This window comes from Alosa sapidissima, chromosome 12, assembly GCF_018492685.1.
Source record: "Alosa sapidissima isolate fAloSap1 chromosome 12, fAloSap1.pri, whole genome shotgun sequence".
Taxonomy (NCBI): domain Eukaryota; kingdom Metazoa; phylum Chordata; class Actinopteri; order Clupeiformes; family Clupeidae; genus Alosa; species Alosa sapidissima.
This window is the reverse complement of record NC_055968.1, coordinates 18813526-18832272: the sequence shown is the minus strand read 5'-3', so window position 1 is coordinate 18832272 and position 18747 is coordinate 18813526. Positions and strand designations below refer to the sequence as shown.

Sequence of the window (18747 nt, the reverse complement as noted above, 5' to 3'; positions counted from 1 at the left end):
CTTACACATGCATGGAAGCCCCTTGTTTTATGCATGTGACTGTCTAATGGACTTGATATGCTGTATTTTTCCACTTGAAAAAACTACACAGTGAAACAATGATATGAACCAACTTTTCATATCAGATAATCTCAGTCAGGTTTGAATATTGAACAGAGATGTTCATAGCAAATAATGCAAGAACTAATCGGGCTCTGTATTTTTTGACAGTCCCCAGTAAAGTCAGACATACTGTCATTCAAAAATTATATAAGGTCAATATCAATTACGGATCAATTATCACACCAGCAGTACAATGCATTCAAGTGAGCCTGAAGCAGAATTGAACAGGATTATTATAGTTCCCATTCCCATTGACTTAGCATACTGAAGTGACACTTTCACCTTTCCTTCCTCCTCATGAAAATGTATCTAGGTTAGCAAGTTGAAAAGACCAAATTATTGTGTTTTGAAAGAAAATTAATTAGCATTTTAAATCACACATCTGCAATTCCAGAATAATCAAGTGACATTAATAATGAGTTATGCTTTGCCCTTTTGACTCATTCCAGCTCTATAACATAATTATTGCAGAATGAGTTAACTCACTCTTGCGTGCATGCCATCATTACATATTTGGCTTTTCATCTAGCCTTTGAGTACAAAAGCTGGAGCCCAGAAATGGCCATATACCATAGTGCAAGCCTGTAGAGTAGAAATAATTTAATGAGCACAAATGACCTTTCACCTTGGCCTCTGCTAATTTAACAGCTGTAGAATCACAGGAGTATCAAAAAGTGATAATCAGTTCTAGTTAGGGAAAGTTGGGAATTTTTTTTCGCCAATCTGCAAAAAACTTCTAACCAATAGTTTTTTTTAACTATGTGTTCCTATTGGTGTCTAGTAACACCAAAAGGGGTGCTGAATCTATCCCAGCCATTAGTTTTGAGTAAAAATGCCTGCAAAGTGCTGTGCTGCAGCTACTGTATGTAGTCGGAGGTAGTTTCTAAGGCTTGATACTAGTTATGTTGTCCTCATGAGTTTTACATTTTGTTGCTCACTGTCCACCCTCCACGTTGGGCAGTCTGTCTCTCTCTCTCAGTCTTTCACACACACACACACACACACACACACACACACACACACACACACACACACACACACATTTGTGTACATTGACTTTCTCACAAACACATTCACAACCACCCACACAAACACATACAAATAAAGTTCACACCTTCACTGATACTGTCTCTCTGTCTCGCTATGTCTCTCTCTCTCTCTCTCTCTCACTTGTGTTGCCAGTGGTTTAGACATTAATGGCTGCATGTTGTTATTTTGAGGGGACAGTAAATTTACAGTTATACAAGCTGTACACTCACTACTTTACAAAGTGTTATCTCTTCAGTGTTGTCCCATGAAAATATATAATAAAATATAGCTGCAAGCAGCAATGAGGGGGCCAAGCAGCTAAGCAGTTGAGCAGGAGTTGGGATTGGATTGCACTGGACTTCACTGTGTTGTGTTAGATTGGATTGGAGTTGATTGGATTGGATTGGACTGGACTGGATTCAAAGGTCACCGAATTTACTGTGTGTCCTTAAGATGTACTTCTTAAGACCACATACCAAATTTGGTTTAAATCGGTGAAAGTGTTGATAATTATAACACCTCTAGTTGTCAAAGGTCACCAAAATAATTGTGCAGTCTTAATATGGGGTCATGACTCCACATACCAAGTTCAGTTTCAATCAGTGAAAGTGTTAATAAATATAGCGCCCCTAGTGGTCAAAGCACACCAAATTAATTGTGCATCCTCAGGATGTAATCCCAAGTCCACATATTAAGTTTGGTTGCGATACGTGAAAATGCTAATCATACTGCCCCTAGTGGTCAAATGTCACCAAATGTATTGTGGGTCCTTAGGATGTGTTCACGAATCAACGTACCAGGTTTGGTGTCAATACGAGAAAGTCTTCCTAATTATAACACCCCTAGTGGTCAAAGTACACCAAATGTATTGTGTATCCTCACGATTGGGTCCCAAGACCATATACGAAGTTTGGTTTCCATATATGAAAGCATTGCTGAGATATGAGCCTACTTCCTGTGATTATAGCGCGCCCCTAGTGGTCAAAAGACTCCAAATGTATTGTGCATCCTCAGGATGGGGTCTCAAGTCCATGTACCAAGTTTGGTTTAGATACTGTATGTGTAAGCATTGCTGAGATATGAGCCTACTTCCTGTGATTATAGCGCCACACAGTGGTCAAAATTTACCAAATTTCTTGAGCCTCCTCCTAATTGGGTCCTGAGCCCATGTAACAAGTTTGGTTTTGATACGTGAAAGCATTGCTAAGATATCCCTTTACTTCCTGTTTGGTGGCTTCGCCACCAATTTTGATTGGCTGTTACAGGCGAACGGTTTTAGGTTTGAAGACAAAAAGGGATAACTTTTTTGAGGCTTGGACCGAAGATTATGTGTGTCAAGTTTGGTGTCAATCGGACAAACTTTGTGACCTGTGAAAACTTTTAGGTGTTTTTGATTAAATCCAATATGGCGGAAAATCCATCATGGCGGAAAATGACGTCATAGGGTGTGTTGAACTCTGCTTGGTCTAAGGATTCCAATGATACCTCCTATTTGACAATCGGGCCAACGGGTCAAAAGTTACTTGCATGAACGCACGTCCAACTTTGGCCTGTTGGTGGCGCTAGAGTGCTCGAGGTGCCGACTTGAAACTTGGTGAAATTAATCATGGGACTGTGCCTAGTTTGTGTGCCAAATTTTACAACTTTCTACCAGACGGTTCTATGGGCTGCCGTAGACTTCCATGACGGAATAATAATAATAGGAAAACGTAGAAACACAATGGGTGCCTTCGCAGCTTCTCTGCTTGGCCCCCAAATATTTACAAAAATGTAAGGGGTCTACTCAGTTTTGTGAGATACTATCTAACTAGTATCAAGCCTGAGCAACTGCCTCAGACTACAGGAGCTGCAGTACAGCACTCTGTGGGCATACAGTATCTCCAGACCAGAGATTGGCTACTGCTGCAAAGTCCATCACAGGATGCCCTTGAGTATGGATGGAAACAAGGACAACACGGTTATGCACTAGTCCCTACACCAGATCCCGGACTACCTTTTGAAGTTTGTCAGCTGTAACTGTGCAGGGGACTGTGACCCTCTCAGGTGCTGCTGTAAAAAGCAAGAAGTCAAATGTATTTCTGCTTGTGGGAACTGTCATGGTAACTCTTACCAGAACATCAACCAGCCAGATAATAACAGGAGTGAGGGAGTGCAGGGGAGTTGGATGAGGTTTGTTAACTTAAATAATTGGTTTAAAATTTTTGTTTTGTAATTGTTCAATAAAACCACTTGTTATGGATTTTTTTTATGGACTTGTAGTCATTTTTACTCCAAACTAATGGCTGGGATAGATTCAGCACCCCTAAAAAACAGACCCTCTGGGCACCCCAAACTTGATGGGCTCTCCAGGTGTTCACCCGAGGATTTGGCTGTGGATAAATTGGGTGGTGTTACTAGACACCTATAGGAACACATAGCTATTGGTAAGATTTTTTTTTTGCAGATTGGTGAAAAAAAAACCCCCAACTTCACCCACAAAATAGACCTCCTTGGTTTTGTTCATTTAGTACATGCCATCCTGCCATCTTAAACTAGCAGCAATACTTCCTCCAATTAGCTTGGGCATGATGTCTCTCTCTCTACCTACCTCTCTCTACATTGCTTACATTCATCACCATTGAAGTTTGCCTTCAACCCCTCTCTACTCATTGTGTCCCTCCTCTAGCTGCAGTGGACAAGCCTGAGTCTCAGACTGAGCACACGTGCCCACTATGCTGGGGCTGGTTCGACACCAGGACGGGCCTGTCCAACCACGTGCGCGGCCACCTGAAGCGCATCGGCCGCGGCCTGGGCTCCGGCGGGCCCGGCTCCAGCAGCCGCTCTCCGCTCTGCATCCTCAACGAGCTGCTCAGGGACGAGACGGAGCACCGCAGCCTGCTGGCCCTGCTAGGGCGCCGGCCTTCCCACTCGCGCCCCTTCGTCTCGCAGAAGTTTGCGAGCAGCGACGGCCTCTTTCTCACCCCGACCGGCGTCCCCGTCAAGGTCCAGCACTCCAAGGCTCGGGTCGGAGCAGGAGCCGCAGCTGGGGCCGATGGTGAGGGAGATCCCAAGAGCAGGCTGTGGTCCGGGGAAGTGGTGGTGGAGGGCAAGAAGAAGGAGAAGAAGTTTGAGGAGGAGATCAGGGTGGAGGACCACAGGGGTGGGGACGGAGTCCCGTCCAGCACGCTGGTGGAGCTGCTGCGAAGGAGGAAGCAGGAGCGGGAGCAGGAGATGAGGGAGGGCCCTCAGCAGGTCCATGGGGTTAGGCGGCCGCTGCCCAGCAGCCCAGCCAGGGAGAGCGTCGCCAGGCTGGCCGTCCTCAAACCAGACCCATGCTGGAGCCAAGGTAAGGACGGGTCACCATGGAAAAACAGATCAGATAAGCGAGGCCCAACGACTTATGGATACTGATTATGTTAAATGTCACAAACATTATTATAGGCTCTAACAGCTGGGTGTTCTTTCTCATATGCCCATGTTTACTCTATTAATACAAAGAGTTCATGAGCTGAGCACTAAAGAAAGGCAAGCTATGACGTTATTCACAAATTGGGAAATGAAGGTGATTTTATTTTGTTGCACGACAAGGGAGACAGTGCTGCCAAAATCTCTTCAGATTGATCGCTAGATGTTATTTATTTTGTTGCTAAAGCAAACAGGTGAAAAAGTTGCTAACAACCTAACATTCTAATAACTAGGTAATAAACTAGCGAGTCAAGAGATGGACCGCAGCTTCATGTCATGAAATCTAACTGAGAATGCTAGCCTGCTAAAGACCAGATATAAAATTTAATAAATCCCTGACTACCTAAAACCAGTCTTATTTAAGAAACTGAGTCATTGAAGCATTTAAAAACACTCCTCTTGCTTATTTCATGAGCCTGTACAAAAACACATTGATTTTGTAATTAAATATTCCCTTGTTCTTAAACTCAAGCCTACCTCAGGAATACCACTCCTGAAATGATTATTGATTGGTTTTCTTTGGATGTCTGAAAGTTGCCATTGTTATGTTGCTAAAGATTGCTATGTTTATATTGTAGACCAAACTAAATTAAATTGAAAGTGTAATGGATCCTTCATTCAGATATGCAAACTGAGCCATTATTTCAACATCAATCAGTGCCAAAATGACAGACAACTCATCTGTTCTACTCTGTGAAAACACAATCCTTTGTCATAGCAAACACAGTCTATCTCTCTTGTAAATGACAGCTGAGCATATGATTGGCCTTGTTCCTATTGATGTGGAATCAAAGGAGAAGAGCTACGACTACGTGCCTACTGTGTGATGCATGAATCATGCCGTACCCAGAGAATTCTATCACAGGTTATCTTTAAGAACTGTCATATCATATAATGTGCCAACCCCTTAGCCATGACCTTTTAACATGTGGTGCATAGGGTCAGGGCAGTGACTGACCATGAATACAGGAAGAGATAAAGGATGGTGTTAAGCCCATCAATCTATAGGCTTGATCAGTCCACCACCCCAGGCAGAGCCTCTTCTTTCCCCTTGTGTCCCATAAGCTCCTCCGTGCATGTTCCACCTCCTCCCCGTAGCTTTTTATTATTTACAGGAGCTCATTTGAAATTACACCATTTCAATCGCAGCAAGGTGCATTAAATACGAATGCACAGTGTCTGGCTCTGCTGTGCAAGTTTTCCAGAGAAGCCTAGACGTCTCCAGGCGCGGGTGCTAACCAAGCCACTTGTAAGGGTACAAGGGCGGGGGGGTGGGTGGAATGGTTGAGGGAATGGTTGGAAAAAAACGGAATAGGGGGGAAAAAGTTTGCCATCGGTGGAATTATTGTAACGTGCACAAAGAGAATAAATGTCACCAAAAGTGCGTTTGAAATTGAAATGAAAAGCCACAGTGGTGCTTTGATGTGTGAGCCGTGCAGCGCGTCAGCTGTGTGTACACACCTTTTGTTTCATGTCTGTCCAAATAAAGAGTTGCGCTCCCGTGCGCTGAAAGATGTTAATGAAGATTTAAAATGTCGCATCATTATTTATTAATTTATTTGTTTGAGGGTTTGAAGCATCCATCTCAATTTCCGCATGATTTCTTTACATCGATTGATTCGTTCCACCACATCCATTTAATCAAATGTTCAATTCCTGAAACACTTGCGATTCTAACAACATGATTGTGTGTGCTGAGAAAGGTGACAGGAATTTCAAATAGTCTACTTTTTTAAGTGACACTTTAAATTGGACAGTCCATCAAGCCCGGTTCTTTCTTGTTAATTTCTAGACAAAACAGAAATGCTTTCTTTTTTGAGAGATTTTCTGACAAGCATTTTCCTTTATACCCACTAGTGTTGAAAGGCTCAGAGAAGAAATTTGGATGTTATGTTTTAAAGACATTACGATAATTAACCAACAAAACATTTCATTTGTCTCATTTTATTGTCAGTAGAACAATTCACAACTCGTTTGAATATCCTTTAGCTTGTCACCGTGGTAAGAGGGCGTGAGGTACAGAAGCAGATGTTTTTACCGATTAGGTGTGAAACAGCACAGTAGTTCTCACTGAGGATTTCACACCATTACTGATAGCTACTTTTTTCTTTCTTTCTTTTTCTAACATTTTTTTTTGCTCCTAAGTGACAGGTTGTATATGGTGTTGGGTATTAATTTTAGAAAAGGCCATTTTGAAGTCCCTGTTACACATTTTTTAACATTTCTCCTTCATGTGTTTCCAGAATTCATTCAAAATTGCTCTTTGTCTTTGGAACTTTTTCACAGTCTGCCATTCTTTAACACTGTCATGACAGAGTGGATCTCAGGGTAGGATTGTTCCATGACTAGAATGTTCCATGACTAGACTACCGCTTTCTCTTCATCTCAGTCCTTTAGCCCTTCTCCAAGAAGAGGTGATATCTCACAAGTATTGCACAATGACCTAAAACAGCTCGTAATTAAACAGCTTGGCACTGTCGACCCCACTGCACTCTTTAAATGGAAGTTTTCGAGAGCGAGAGGGAGAGGGAGGCAGCACACTTGCCCGACTTGTCTCCGAGTTCTTGCCTCAAGGTGAAAATAAGCCCCCTGGAGTCATTAGGTGGTGATAAACATTGCCTTCAACAACACCTCCTGCGATCTCTTAGATATGAAAACAGATGGAGGGCGAGGTGGAGACTCTGAGGGGAATAGCAGTTTTACACCAGCATCTCCATGCCTGCAACCACATGCTACAGCCAATCTGAACTGAAGATGACTCCAAACGCTTCACTTGTGCACGTTGGCTCCATTGTGCACCAGTGCTAGCCTGACGTAGCCACACTCAAAATTCTATTCAGAATTTGAGTCTGGAACCAAAGCAGTGGGATTGTGAGACATGTTTCAACCGATACAGGGGAATAATGCCCTGACCAATGACCTGACCAATCAGAGCAACAAAATAGCCTACCGTGAAATCCTGCAAAGAACAGTCAGAGCATCCTTCTTCTGACAAATGCAATAATCACTCTTTTCTGTTCGTTTTTTTAAATTATTGTGTTGTCAGTATCTTGTACAGCCGACACAATATCGACATAAATGTATAGATGCTCTAGCGACAAGCTTTTTGCGTAAACAAATTCAACTGAAGCACGCTCAGGTCATGTGAATGATGGACAGATAAGCAACGGTGCCTATTCATTGTATAAAGCCCGCCCGGACGCCGCTTGGACAATTCGATTGGTCCGCACGATTCTCAAGTTTTCATAGAGGCTTGTCAATGGACCAAGTCCAGACCGAACTTCCTTCCAGACCTCAAATCTTGTGGGCGTGGCTAAGTTCGGGCTGGCTTTTCAGGCTGCACCAGTGCAATATACGTTGAATACTTTTCAAATACTCCAAAGCATGAGACTGTTAGTTCTTTTGACCATTGAGGATGACCACTGTGAGTAACAACATGGCAGAGCTCATTGTGACTGTATGTTCGGTCCCTTTGTCCATCTTCATGCCTGTATGCAAGCTCATACATTAAGAACTATTATGGTTTTCGTGCAGACTGGCTAGAGATGAAATATTCCTTCAGTTCAGCTTCTCTGTGTGACGTAGTTGCCATTCATCATGGTATGGTCTTTACTGTACTCCATGTCTGCTTAAGCATGTCTGGATTTATTTGTTTGTCGTTTATGATTATTAGTGCGATGACCTATCGATGACATTTCTGTTGATTATGCTTTTTTTTTTTCTTGTAGGGAAGACTGACGTGAAGAAAGTTTGCATTCACTGCAACACGACCTTCCACAGTGCTGTCAGCTTATCCAATCACCTTCGAGCGTATGCTCGACGAAAGAGAGCTGCCCTGTTAGAAGGGACAAGTATGTTTTTCATTCTGTTAAAGACAATCACCCTACAATTCCATAATTTTCTATTTTCCATGTTTTGTTTTATTGTTTTAGTTGACACAGTTCACTATCTGATCATTCTAGTATACTACCTGTATAAATAACTGATGTGCAGAACTGTACATTTCTCTGTTGTTATTCTCTTCCTATTTTTCTCTGTCATTTCTGTCATTTCCCATAATATTTCATTCATATTTGTTGGATCTGCGTGGATGACTCTGTATGCAACTGTGTCTTCCAGCCTATGATTGCAAACAGAAGAAGCCAAGATCAAGGCCAGGGCCAAAGAAGAAAATGTTCTCATTGCCACACACACCAGAAGAGATCTACAGACTCACCTGCAGGTACAAATCGCCCTCTCCTCGTCAGTTTATTCACATGGGTTGGACATACTGTATCTGGATAGAAGAATGAGTTCATTCATTGAGTTATTCATTATTTAGTGGATGGTGGAAGGAATGTCAAATTTTGAAAATATTATTTGATCAGCTTACTCAACGAGATCACTGTAGAAAATAAAGACATGTCTTTATAAGAGGTAAGTGGAAATACCATTAACAAGGTGGCTATTCATCCTCCTGTTAAAATAATGAATGGCCTTGTCAACTAATATATTGCTCAAAAGCAAGGTATTGGAAGCAAGAAATATGTAACTCTTGAGAATTAGGTTGTCCATGGAGTAGACTTTAAAGAAATCTTGCTGTGCCATCACCTTTTTCTAAACCTGAAAGAGATCAATGTTTTCATTTCAAGTCATGCCTTTGCCTCCTGTAAACCATGTAAACAGAAAATAAAAAGATAAATATGTTTCCGCTCATTTGCTACCAACTCAAATGTGCTGTATCCAGTCCTAGGGATGTGCTGCTGACCCAACAGGGTGCCGTTGTGATATTTTGTTGTTCTGCAAGGGACAACTGTTTTAAATAGTCACAGTAGCCCATTGAGTACTGCTGTTGTGATTTAGTATATAGGCTTCATCATCAGGCCATTACAGCATGCCTGCTGTTTGCTACAGGCTCTTGTATCTATTAATTACATCTATTAAACCACCCCTGAAGTAGTAGGTCAAGGGTATAACTTGATTGTTGGCAATGAGATAGTCGGTCCTGTGCCAAACATTATGCTCCCACACCAGTGGCCATTTGAACAATAAACCACATTCTGCCAGCTGCTGTGCATATCACAATTGTGTTTAGAAATTCAAAGTCCTCGCCTTTTAGTTTTTCAGAACACAGTGATGACCGATGCAGTTATTACTTTCTGAATGGTTCTCTGGACAGTTCATTTAACATCTGTTCAATTGGTTTATATCCTGTTACACAACATATAAGTGGAAAATATTGAAGGCAGCAGCTAATAGACCAGATGCGGGTCAAAATTATGCCATGGCTGTTTGATTGAATTCTTGGCTGCTAAAATAAACAACCGGCAGTTCATATATTCACATAGCCTATTTGTTCATATAAGTCAAACTGAAATTATTCAACTAACTAAATTATTCAATTAACTTTGACTTGTACCTTCTGAAATGAATCCTTCTAATACAGAATACATTTGAATAGTCAATAGGCGTAAATTAAATCCCCACCAGGCTTAGTTTGGACTGTTTCTGAGCTATATTATGTAAACAAATCTGGTGCAGCAATTGTGCTCTTTTTCTACACAACCGAATGTACAAGATCTACACATTTTTGATGTCTCTCTCTATCTCTTTCTTTCTCTCCCTCTCTCAGATTTTGTGACCTGGTCTTCCAGGGTCCACTCTCCGTGCAGGAGGACTGGATCAAGCACCTCCAGCGGCACCTCATGCATACCAGCGTCCCGCACACGGGCGCCGCCATGGTGGAGGTGACGGCCGTCTGCAAGGAGCTGCCCCCACCACCCCCTCCCGAGCGCCTGGTCCTGCCACACCAGCACACTCCCCTTCAGGTGCCCCCCACAGTCTCCTAAACTGCCCCCCCCTCATAAAAACCCTCACTGTCTACCCCGCTTCAGAAACCCTGCACATGTATATAACTACAGGACAGATAGATATATATTATATATGAAATATATATATCAGAGGTATATATAAATATATACTTAAGATGGATATATAGAGAGGTAAGAGATTTTTTGTCTTCTTTCTGTATTGCACATCTACCTTGTCAGTCCATCTGTTTTGGTATGGACAACTGTTCTGGAAGCCTGACACCACCCTCTTCACTTGGGTTGGTGTGGGAGGCAGCACCACTTACTCAGCACGATAACTACGACGAGATTATTTTCACCAGGTTAAGGTTGGCGCGACCTTTGCCAACCTCTCAGAGAGTTAAGGGCTGGGTGCTTTCAAAGGTGCCCTCCGATCATGATGCAGAAGTCCCAATAGGTTCAAAAGCCAACCAAAAGCGACAACACAGACCTCAGAAATTGTGTCAAAAGACCCTGACCGTTATACACATGACCTCGCCGGACCTAAATGAGAACGGGGTCATCTAATTAAGAGTGATCAATATGGCTGACCTCACGGACACGGGCCCTGCTAATGCCTAGCGGGCTCATCGACGGCGGTCACACTGATCAGATGCTGTCTCGTGTCTTTTCACATTGCCAAGTTTCTCAGCGATGAAGGCCCTCAATCTGTACTTGTGCTACATTTTAACATGTAAATGAAAATCAGTGGGAATCACTACAGATCCTACACATATTATTCACTGAACAAATGAACTGTGAAAGTGTGGCTAGCTGTTTTTCTTTTTTTTTTTTGGTCAAGCCTCCAATGGTGAAATAGACTCTTCAAACCCTCAATTGTAATGCAATACATTGAAAAAGGTCAAATCCGGGTTTTCTTGTATTTAGAATGTTTATAACCTTAATGAAGCACATTGTAACATGTAATGTTGTTTGATGCTGTAACTCTTCCAAATATTGCTTTAACGGAAAAGAAGCTTTTTCTCACTGGAAAAATAGATATTATTGCTTTAAAAAGAAGATAAGCTCATTTCTTAAGATTGGTTTCAATGCTGATCACATTTTTATGGTGCTGATACATAAAAGCTGACATAGTATTCAGAGGAACAGATTAAATTTTTTCTTTTCCTTTAAAAGAACAGTAACGTGAGAATACTAGAGACCTGTTTCCAAATAACAACTAATCTTACATTGACTTGCTCATTAGGGGATCATTGGGATGATCTGTTACTAGATTTGTCCCATCTTGACAATCACAATAACATTGTCTTGATTTCATGCTTGTCTGAAATAAGATCACCTTCCAGACTGCCCTGTGTTGTGATATGTAGAGATGCATTCATATTGTGAATGTGTTCATGTTTATGCCCTGAACTCTGTACGGTGAGAGAACACTGTAGTGGTCACATGGTATGTGATATATATATATATATATATATATCATGTGCAAAAGACAGTGGCAGGTGTCCCTGCCATCGGCTGTTATCTAAAATAACGTTTTCTCTGAGAAGTTTGTGAACTTGGTAATACATGCCTGTACAATCTGTATGTTTGTTATCTGTTTGGTTGAGCATAGGACAAAAATCTTGTTGTATGCAGAGTCTCATACAATCCACATTGGTTAGAACTTGAAAAATCATCTAGTCTGGGCCAGGTCAACTTGTGATCCACAGTAATTTTCCATAGTGCTTTACCATGTTTAGCACTTAAATGCACTCAACAACTGTGTGTGTTCACATCACGGTGTGGACCCCACAGAGGTATAACATAAGGTTAATTGATTTGATGTTAGCTGGCTCACTAGTTTTGCTATGTTCAAACTGTAGCTAATTGTGTAATCTAAGAAAACCAATGGAAACCCTCTAGTCAATACTCTTGTAGTGTTTTGGAGGCGTACAGCACTGGTTCCCAAAGGCAGGTTCTTCAGGGGTGGGGCAGAGTTATACCAAGCGGGGCATCGGCTGAGGGTCCAAAAACACCCTAAACAATCAATTACAGGTGACCGTGCTTGCACAGAGCCTATAACTGATTTTACAACCAACTTACTTGGTGAGGAGTTAGCCTACATAGCATACATGTACTTGGCCTAAATGTTAGAAGTGATAGCTAGCCTAATCATGAATGCAACTGCCATGCCTCTAACATGGACACTATATGGACTGATACACTTTTTTTTCACTGTCAAAAAGGAGGCCTGCCATGAAGTTTGGGAACCACTGATGTACAGTCTATTTTTCAAACCTAACGTAATTGACACTCAAGCCTATTTCCTTAAAGTTACTGACTACAGAGAGAGTGTCTAAGATGAGTTGTTATAAGGAAACAGGTAACCCTTCATGTGTAACCCTAACCATTCTATAGGGGATTAATTTTGACTGCTCCATTTGCATTGTATCTGTTTGGCTTTCTGTGATTAAATACAGCAGTCACTTGCAGAAATAAAATAAAATCATAAGGTTTATTCACATTTACCTGCATAGTTCTATGTTTTTATATACGTTTACGTAAATGTTGTCAGCATTTAGAAATACCACTTGAATTATTTTAGAAGCACCACTTCTGACACTAAAGCCATAAACATCAGCTTATGGGTGAACACAAGAGCTCTGAATGGTGATGCTGATGGTCTCTCAAAGCTTTTCTCTCCAGCCTCATGGTTTCAGGGCCTCTTTATGAAATTGTTTTCTAAACGAGCAATAGATAGAACACACAGTGCTGGTATGGCATCTCTTTTTTTGGATGTTGATGTTTTTTTCTGCCAGTCAGATGTCTAAAATGTGTGGACGAACTAAGTGACTTTAGAATCATGTAGACGCATCAAGCCACGGGAAGTGAAAAGTGCACACATGTGGACAGTCAATTTGCTGAACGCTGTTTGATTAGATGCTCATTGCCTGACGTGAGATCTGACAATGTTGTTACCCAGAAATCCAGAAAAATGTGTCAACAATTAATTTGCAAGTCAACCGACTAAAAGTAGACCTCAGTTTCACTTCACTTCCGCAGTCAATCTTCACAGCCTCAGAAGAAGCAACCCTGAATCAGGCCTTAAGCTGAAGCACAAACAGAGCTGTACCAAATCAACTGATAATCGCCAAATTAGCATGTGATAAAGAGCCTTTCAAATGTTGACACAACACGCGTTAACCGCCCCTGCCTCAGCTCCAGTCTGCCCCGTCAACAAAAGGTTCCCGTCGCAGGGATGCGGTGGCATTATGTAATCTGCAAATCATCTCCCCTCTTTCCTGTTTCGCTTCTTTGTGTCTGGGGATGTTGCGTTTGGGAGTGGTAGGGGGGCCAGTCCCTTGATCACCACTTTTCACCAGTCCACAAGCAAAGCCCCTAGCCCCACCCCCTGCTGAGGGGCCCCGACTCCACCCAGTAGTGTATCGGGGGTCCCCTAAAGTCCCCCACCATCCATCTAAAGCTACCATCAAAGCCCCATAAACCAATTGCCATCGGACAGCTCCGGAGGGAACCAGGGACGCCGTACCCCACCAGCACCCTGACTCCCCAAGCTTCCCTCCCCTCTCTTAGAGGAATAATTGTAGCACTCGGCGACTTCATTAGCGACTCCTGGTTGTATCAAAAGGATGCTCTTCATGGAAGTTGGAAGCCGTGTCCTGCACAGACGCTGTCCCATGGGCCCCCTCCCCTCACCACCACCACCACCGCACGCCCCACACACCCAAGAGGCACAAATGAATAACGTAAAGCCGGGGATTGTAATGAGATTGAGCAAACCATGACCAGGATCGGCTGAATCCATTATTCCACTGGCAGCATTATGAATGAGAAGGAGGGCAGCAGTGTGTGTGTGTGTGTGTGTGTGTGTGTGAGTGAGGGGATGGAGCGGAGGATATAAAGAAATGTACTGCTGACGCTGTGGTGGCCCCCACACTAGCCATCTGCCATGGGGATGCCACGTTAGCAGGACAACACATGCTAATCATTAGGCTACCTATCAAAGGGGAGCCCTCTCCAGAGAAGCATAACCATCGACCCCCTCTTCACCAGCAAGAAGAGAGGGAGACATGGAGGAAAAGAGAGGGAGGGGGGGCTCAGTGTGAGCTGGAGAGAGGGGTGTAAGTGTATGTGTGTATGCATATGTAATTCAACCAGTGGAAATGATGGGGAATAATGAGTTGGGATTGCAAAATGAGAGAGGAGGCATAGTGTTTGCCTTTTATTGCATGTATTTTATTTGTTAAATCGAACGCTCCAGAAAGCATATGCTGCGTGAGGAGGCAAAGTTGTTTCATATTAATAGGGCTGCCTTAGGAGATCATTAAAAAGAGCCTCTGGCTCATAAGTACACCCTTAATATTTCATTGGAATGGTGACAAGGAAAAACACAAATGCCTTTTTGGGGAGGAAAGGAGGGAGTAAAGGCGAAGGCTGGAAGGGGAAAAATAAAATGACTTAAAGGAGGATGATGAAGGTTTGGTCTTAACACTTGGGAGCTACCTACCAAAAAACAGCCCAGTTGGCACTAATAAAAGCTTGCTAACATGCCAACTGATGCCTTTTGGCAGTATTTTTGGCTATGTTATACTGTAAAGGCTTCTATTACATTTTTTGCTGGGTTTTACTAGCCAAACCACAATACTAATAAGGGCAAAGCCTGTGAGAATGACAGGTATGTTTATCTGTTCTTCACATTTCTTGAATTTCCCCTGGGGATCAATAAAGTATCAATCTATCTATCTATCTATCTATCTATCTATCTATCTATCTATCTCTCTATCTCTCTATCTCTCTATCTCTCTATCTATCATAGCCGTGTTCCATCAAAATTAATTTGAAGATGATGCCAAGTTGGTCATAAACATATACCTCAAAAAGTGGCAAATTATTTGATGTCTTACATTTGTATCTCTGACCGCCACTTTTTTTTCTAAATATCTTCATTTGCTTGTTCTTCCTTCCTCTCTTTGTTTTTATTTTTTTCTATAACTTTCTTCTTTCCACTTTTCTCCAACTTACTTCTCTCTCTTTCTTGCTTTCTTTATTTCTTTCCTGCACTCTTTCTTGTCCTTCTGTCTACTTTTCTTTCCAAACAGACAGCTGTTCTGATCTGGCAATGCCCAGATTCCTCTCAACTACAGCAGTGGTCACTGCTTAGAAAAAAAAGAAAAGAAAAAAAAAACAGGAAAGAAGGGATGAAAAAATCAATAGGTTTCCATTATCCGGTTGGGCAGTGTCACTGGCGTGTCAATGATCCCGTTACAGTTGCAGCACAAGGGTGAGACAGGCCTCCAGTCAATCGCTGCTGACGAGGAAAACATGCTGACAGCGGCCAGGAACAAGTCAGAACACAGATTTGCACTTCAAGCGGCCGTCCGAAGGGGTGAGGTGGGGTGGGGTTGTGAGGGGTGAGGAGGGTGTCTGGAGCAAGGGTTCCAGTGATGATGGGGGTGGGTGGGGGTGCTGGAAGTCCACGGAGTTGGAGGACCAGTGGAGTTTGGAGAGGGTTGAGGGGGCAGCATAGGGTTGGGAGCAGGGCTGCTGAGTATGGAGTAGGGGGGTAGTGCTGGTCCAGCCATCCTCAGTGTACCCCTCCCCAGCCCCCACATATCCTCACCCCATGCTTGACTGGCTCGCTTCTCACCAACCTCTGCTTTTATCTCTACCATCAATTATTTACCCGGGGATGCACCAAAGGGGAAGCTCAGGTGCAGTGATTGTGGCCGAGAGATATTCATCACCTTCTTCCTCATCCATGCTCTCTACCCCTCCTCTCTAAACCCACCTCTCTGTCCCTCACAACCCCCTTCTACACTTCAGTTTCCAGTGGCTTAGCATGTGTATCTCTGTATTATTAGCATGTACCATCAGTGAGCGCCCATGTGTTTGAGTGGAAAACTAGATTTTTACATTTTCAATTATTTTATTTGAAAATGATACCGGATAGAGGATGGTCATATTCAGCTGTCCTCATATTTGAAGTTGTTTGGTTACTTTACGTAAGCCACTGAGTCATACATAATTTACATAGCCTGACAAAACTTATTTTACAAATTTAAATTTGTAAATAATCAAGATCATAATTAACTGAAAGTTAACTAAACACTCCTCCACAAAGTTTAAATTAATGGACAATATCAAGTTTTGCAGAAAGAATGGGACATATATTGGCAAGATTGCTGTCTTGATAGACCTCACTCTCATTTGGACCATGCCAAGAGCCCATTGTCTGACCTGCACTTGAACCTACCTGCTTCACTGACTTGACCTGTCAAGTAAAGGAAGACCCCCCCCCCACACACACACACACCCAACACACACACAAAAAGACCGCATCAATGCATTTTTGACAATAATACAAAATAGTGTCTGGGGTGCACTATTTTACTTCTCTTTTAACAGGCCTACTTCAGCTCTTGTCAACACTTCCGTCTGTGTCTTATGATCTAGGCTATGTCTGCTGTGTAAAGATCTGAATTATTTTAACACACAAGGAACCGTGGTTTTATTTCCTGGAAAAGGGTTGGCCTGTTTTGTTTTCTTATCTGGACAGACTTCTCAGTCCCTGAGCAGTTTTACACATGATTCTCAAAAAGGATTAAATTGTAGATAGGCCTATACTGTCGCTGTATAGTGAAATAAAGACTAACAAAAAGGTTAATTAGGAATTAGCGCCGTCTTCCTCCATTAAATAGCCTAACGTCAGCGTATTTCTTGAAAGACTTCTAGCTCGGGGCATCTAATGACATCGTGTAGAGGCGATTAATTAATGCATTTTTCTCAGCGTAAAACGGCATTTCATTTTTTTCTTCTTTCAATTAGGCTTCATTTTCTGCGACCCTTCGTTCGACTGAGTTGGAAGATGACTGTGGGGAATTCGGGTTAATATGTTGACAAGACCCAACAATCCTGGGTCATGTTGCACCCCACGCTTGACTGGTCCGGTTCAGTTCAGCAGCTGACAGGTCCTAATCATGTACTGTTGCCCTAAAGGCACAGGGACAGAAAGGCAACTCATTACGGCATTATAGACTAGTTTGCCAGCGTTAAATTGAGACATAATTAGGACGGGAACCGTTATAGTCTCTGTTAATTGGCCATACAATGATGATGTGGTATTATTTTAGGATGTTATGGTTATTATTTAATAAGAATTAGTTTGAGGAGGAAATGTTGAATTATAGGCTACTTTATTAATAGCCAATACTCGCAACACCTCATTCAGTCGTCCATACATTCATCCCTCCCTTCCTTCCGTGTTTTACGTCAGGTTGTCTATTTAGGCAAGTTTGTAATAGGCTTCTTGGCCTCGGGCTTAATTATAGGTGGATAGCTTATTATTTAGATGACTGGCCTTGTGTCATAACGTTATCTGTCCTTTCTGAAACATTCTTATGACATTCGATATTCAGAACAATCTGTAGGCTACATTTATTGTGCAAATAATTGATCATAAGATTTAAAATTGAGGAAATGAGTAAATCTGACGTAATTAATCAATAATAACACGAGAGCCAAAGCTGTTGATGTTTTTAGCTTACAATAATTAGCATAACAATTAGAGATTGTGTGTGTGTGTGGCGGTGGCCTGTATTTCAAAATATAGCCTAATGCCTCGTATAATGTTTGCAATACACTTAGATGAATACTGCTCAGGAAATGAGCTGGTTAGATGACAAGATGAAACCTGATAAGAATAGGGTTTGTCCTCTTCTTTCCACTCAGCGGAGCATTGGCAAAGCGACTTCAATTCTGAGGCAGGCAAGCGTGTTTGATGTCAATTCCAATAGCACGTCTCAGTCTTAACGTGTCATTTACAATAACCAAAATAATAATGTAGTGGAAAGTACTGCTCAGACAGTGACATGCTTGAGAGTGATGTTGCACCTCTGGCCACGCCATTTTTTCCTATTAATTACTATCTAAAAGATGCCTTCAGAGATGGAGGTAGGTGTGACGGAGAGCTGGTCAGAGAACAGCTGCCCCTCATCCCTCTAGGCACAACCTGACCTCGTTTTTTTACTCCAGTAAATTGGAAGGCTTGACAGGCCACCAAAACGTAAAGAGGTTTTGATTTGGATATGGGAGGAAATGCAGAATACGAGCCCAAAATGACGAGTCAGACAAGGGCTTCAGCGGAGAAGGAAACATGTCATGCGTAAAGGAAAGTGCCGGGCGCGTTCTCAGCCAGCGTAAATTCATTTGGCTACAGACCATCTCTCAACAAAAGAGATCTCGCGAATGCCGTATTTTTTCACTACTGTTTTTCTGTAGGCTACTTAAACATACTCCTGTTTTTATTCGAAGGGCTTGCATGCGATTTAAAATCTTGATGATAATAATTTGTGTCTAACACAACATTGAATCCACGCATTTT

The 18747-nt window shown here is 42.3% G+C and overlaps 1 protein-coding gene across 2 annotated transcripts in view; it reads left to right on the top strand.

The window, feature by feature from the left end:
* znf644b (zinc finger protein 644b) overlaps positions 1-12870 on the top strand; it is a 45683-nt gene extending 32813 nt beyond the window's left edge. For both annotated transcript variants that reach the window (XM_042057198.1, XM_042057196.1), the window contains exons 4-7: positions 3797-4456; positions 8304-8426; positions 8695-8797; positions 10187-12870. In XM_042057198.1, coding sequence (XP_041913132.1) covers positions 3797-4456; positions 8304-8426; positions 8695-8797; positions 10187-10403 — 1103 coding nt within the window. In that variant the 3' untranslated portion in view covers positions 10404-12870. The remainder of the gene's footprint in view (positions 1-3796; positions 4457-8303; positions 8427-8694; positions 8798-10186) is intronic.
* The last annotated feature ends 5877 nt before the right edge of the window (positions 12871-18747 follow it).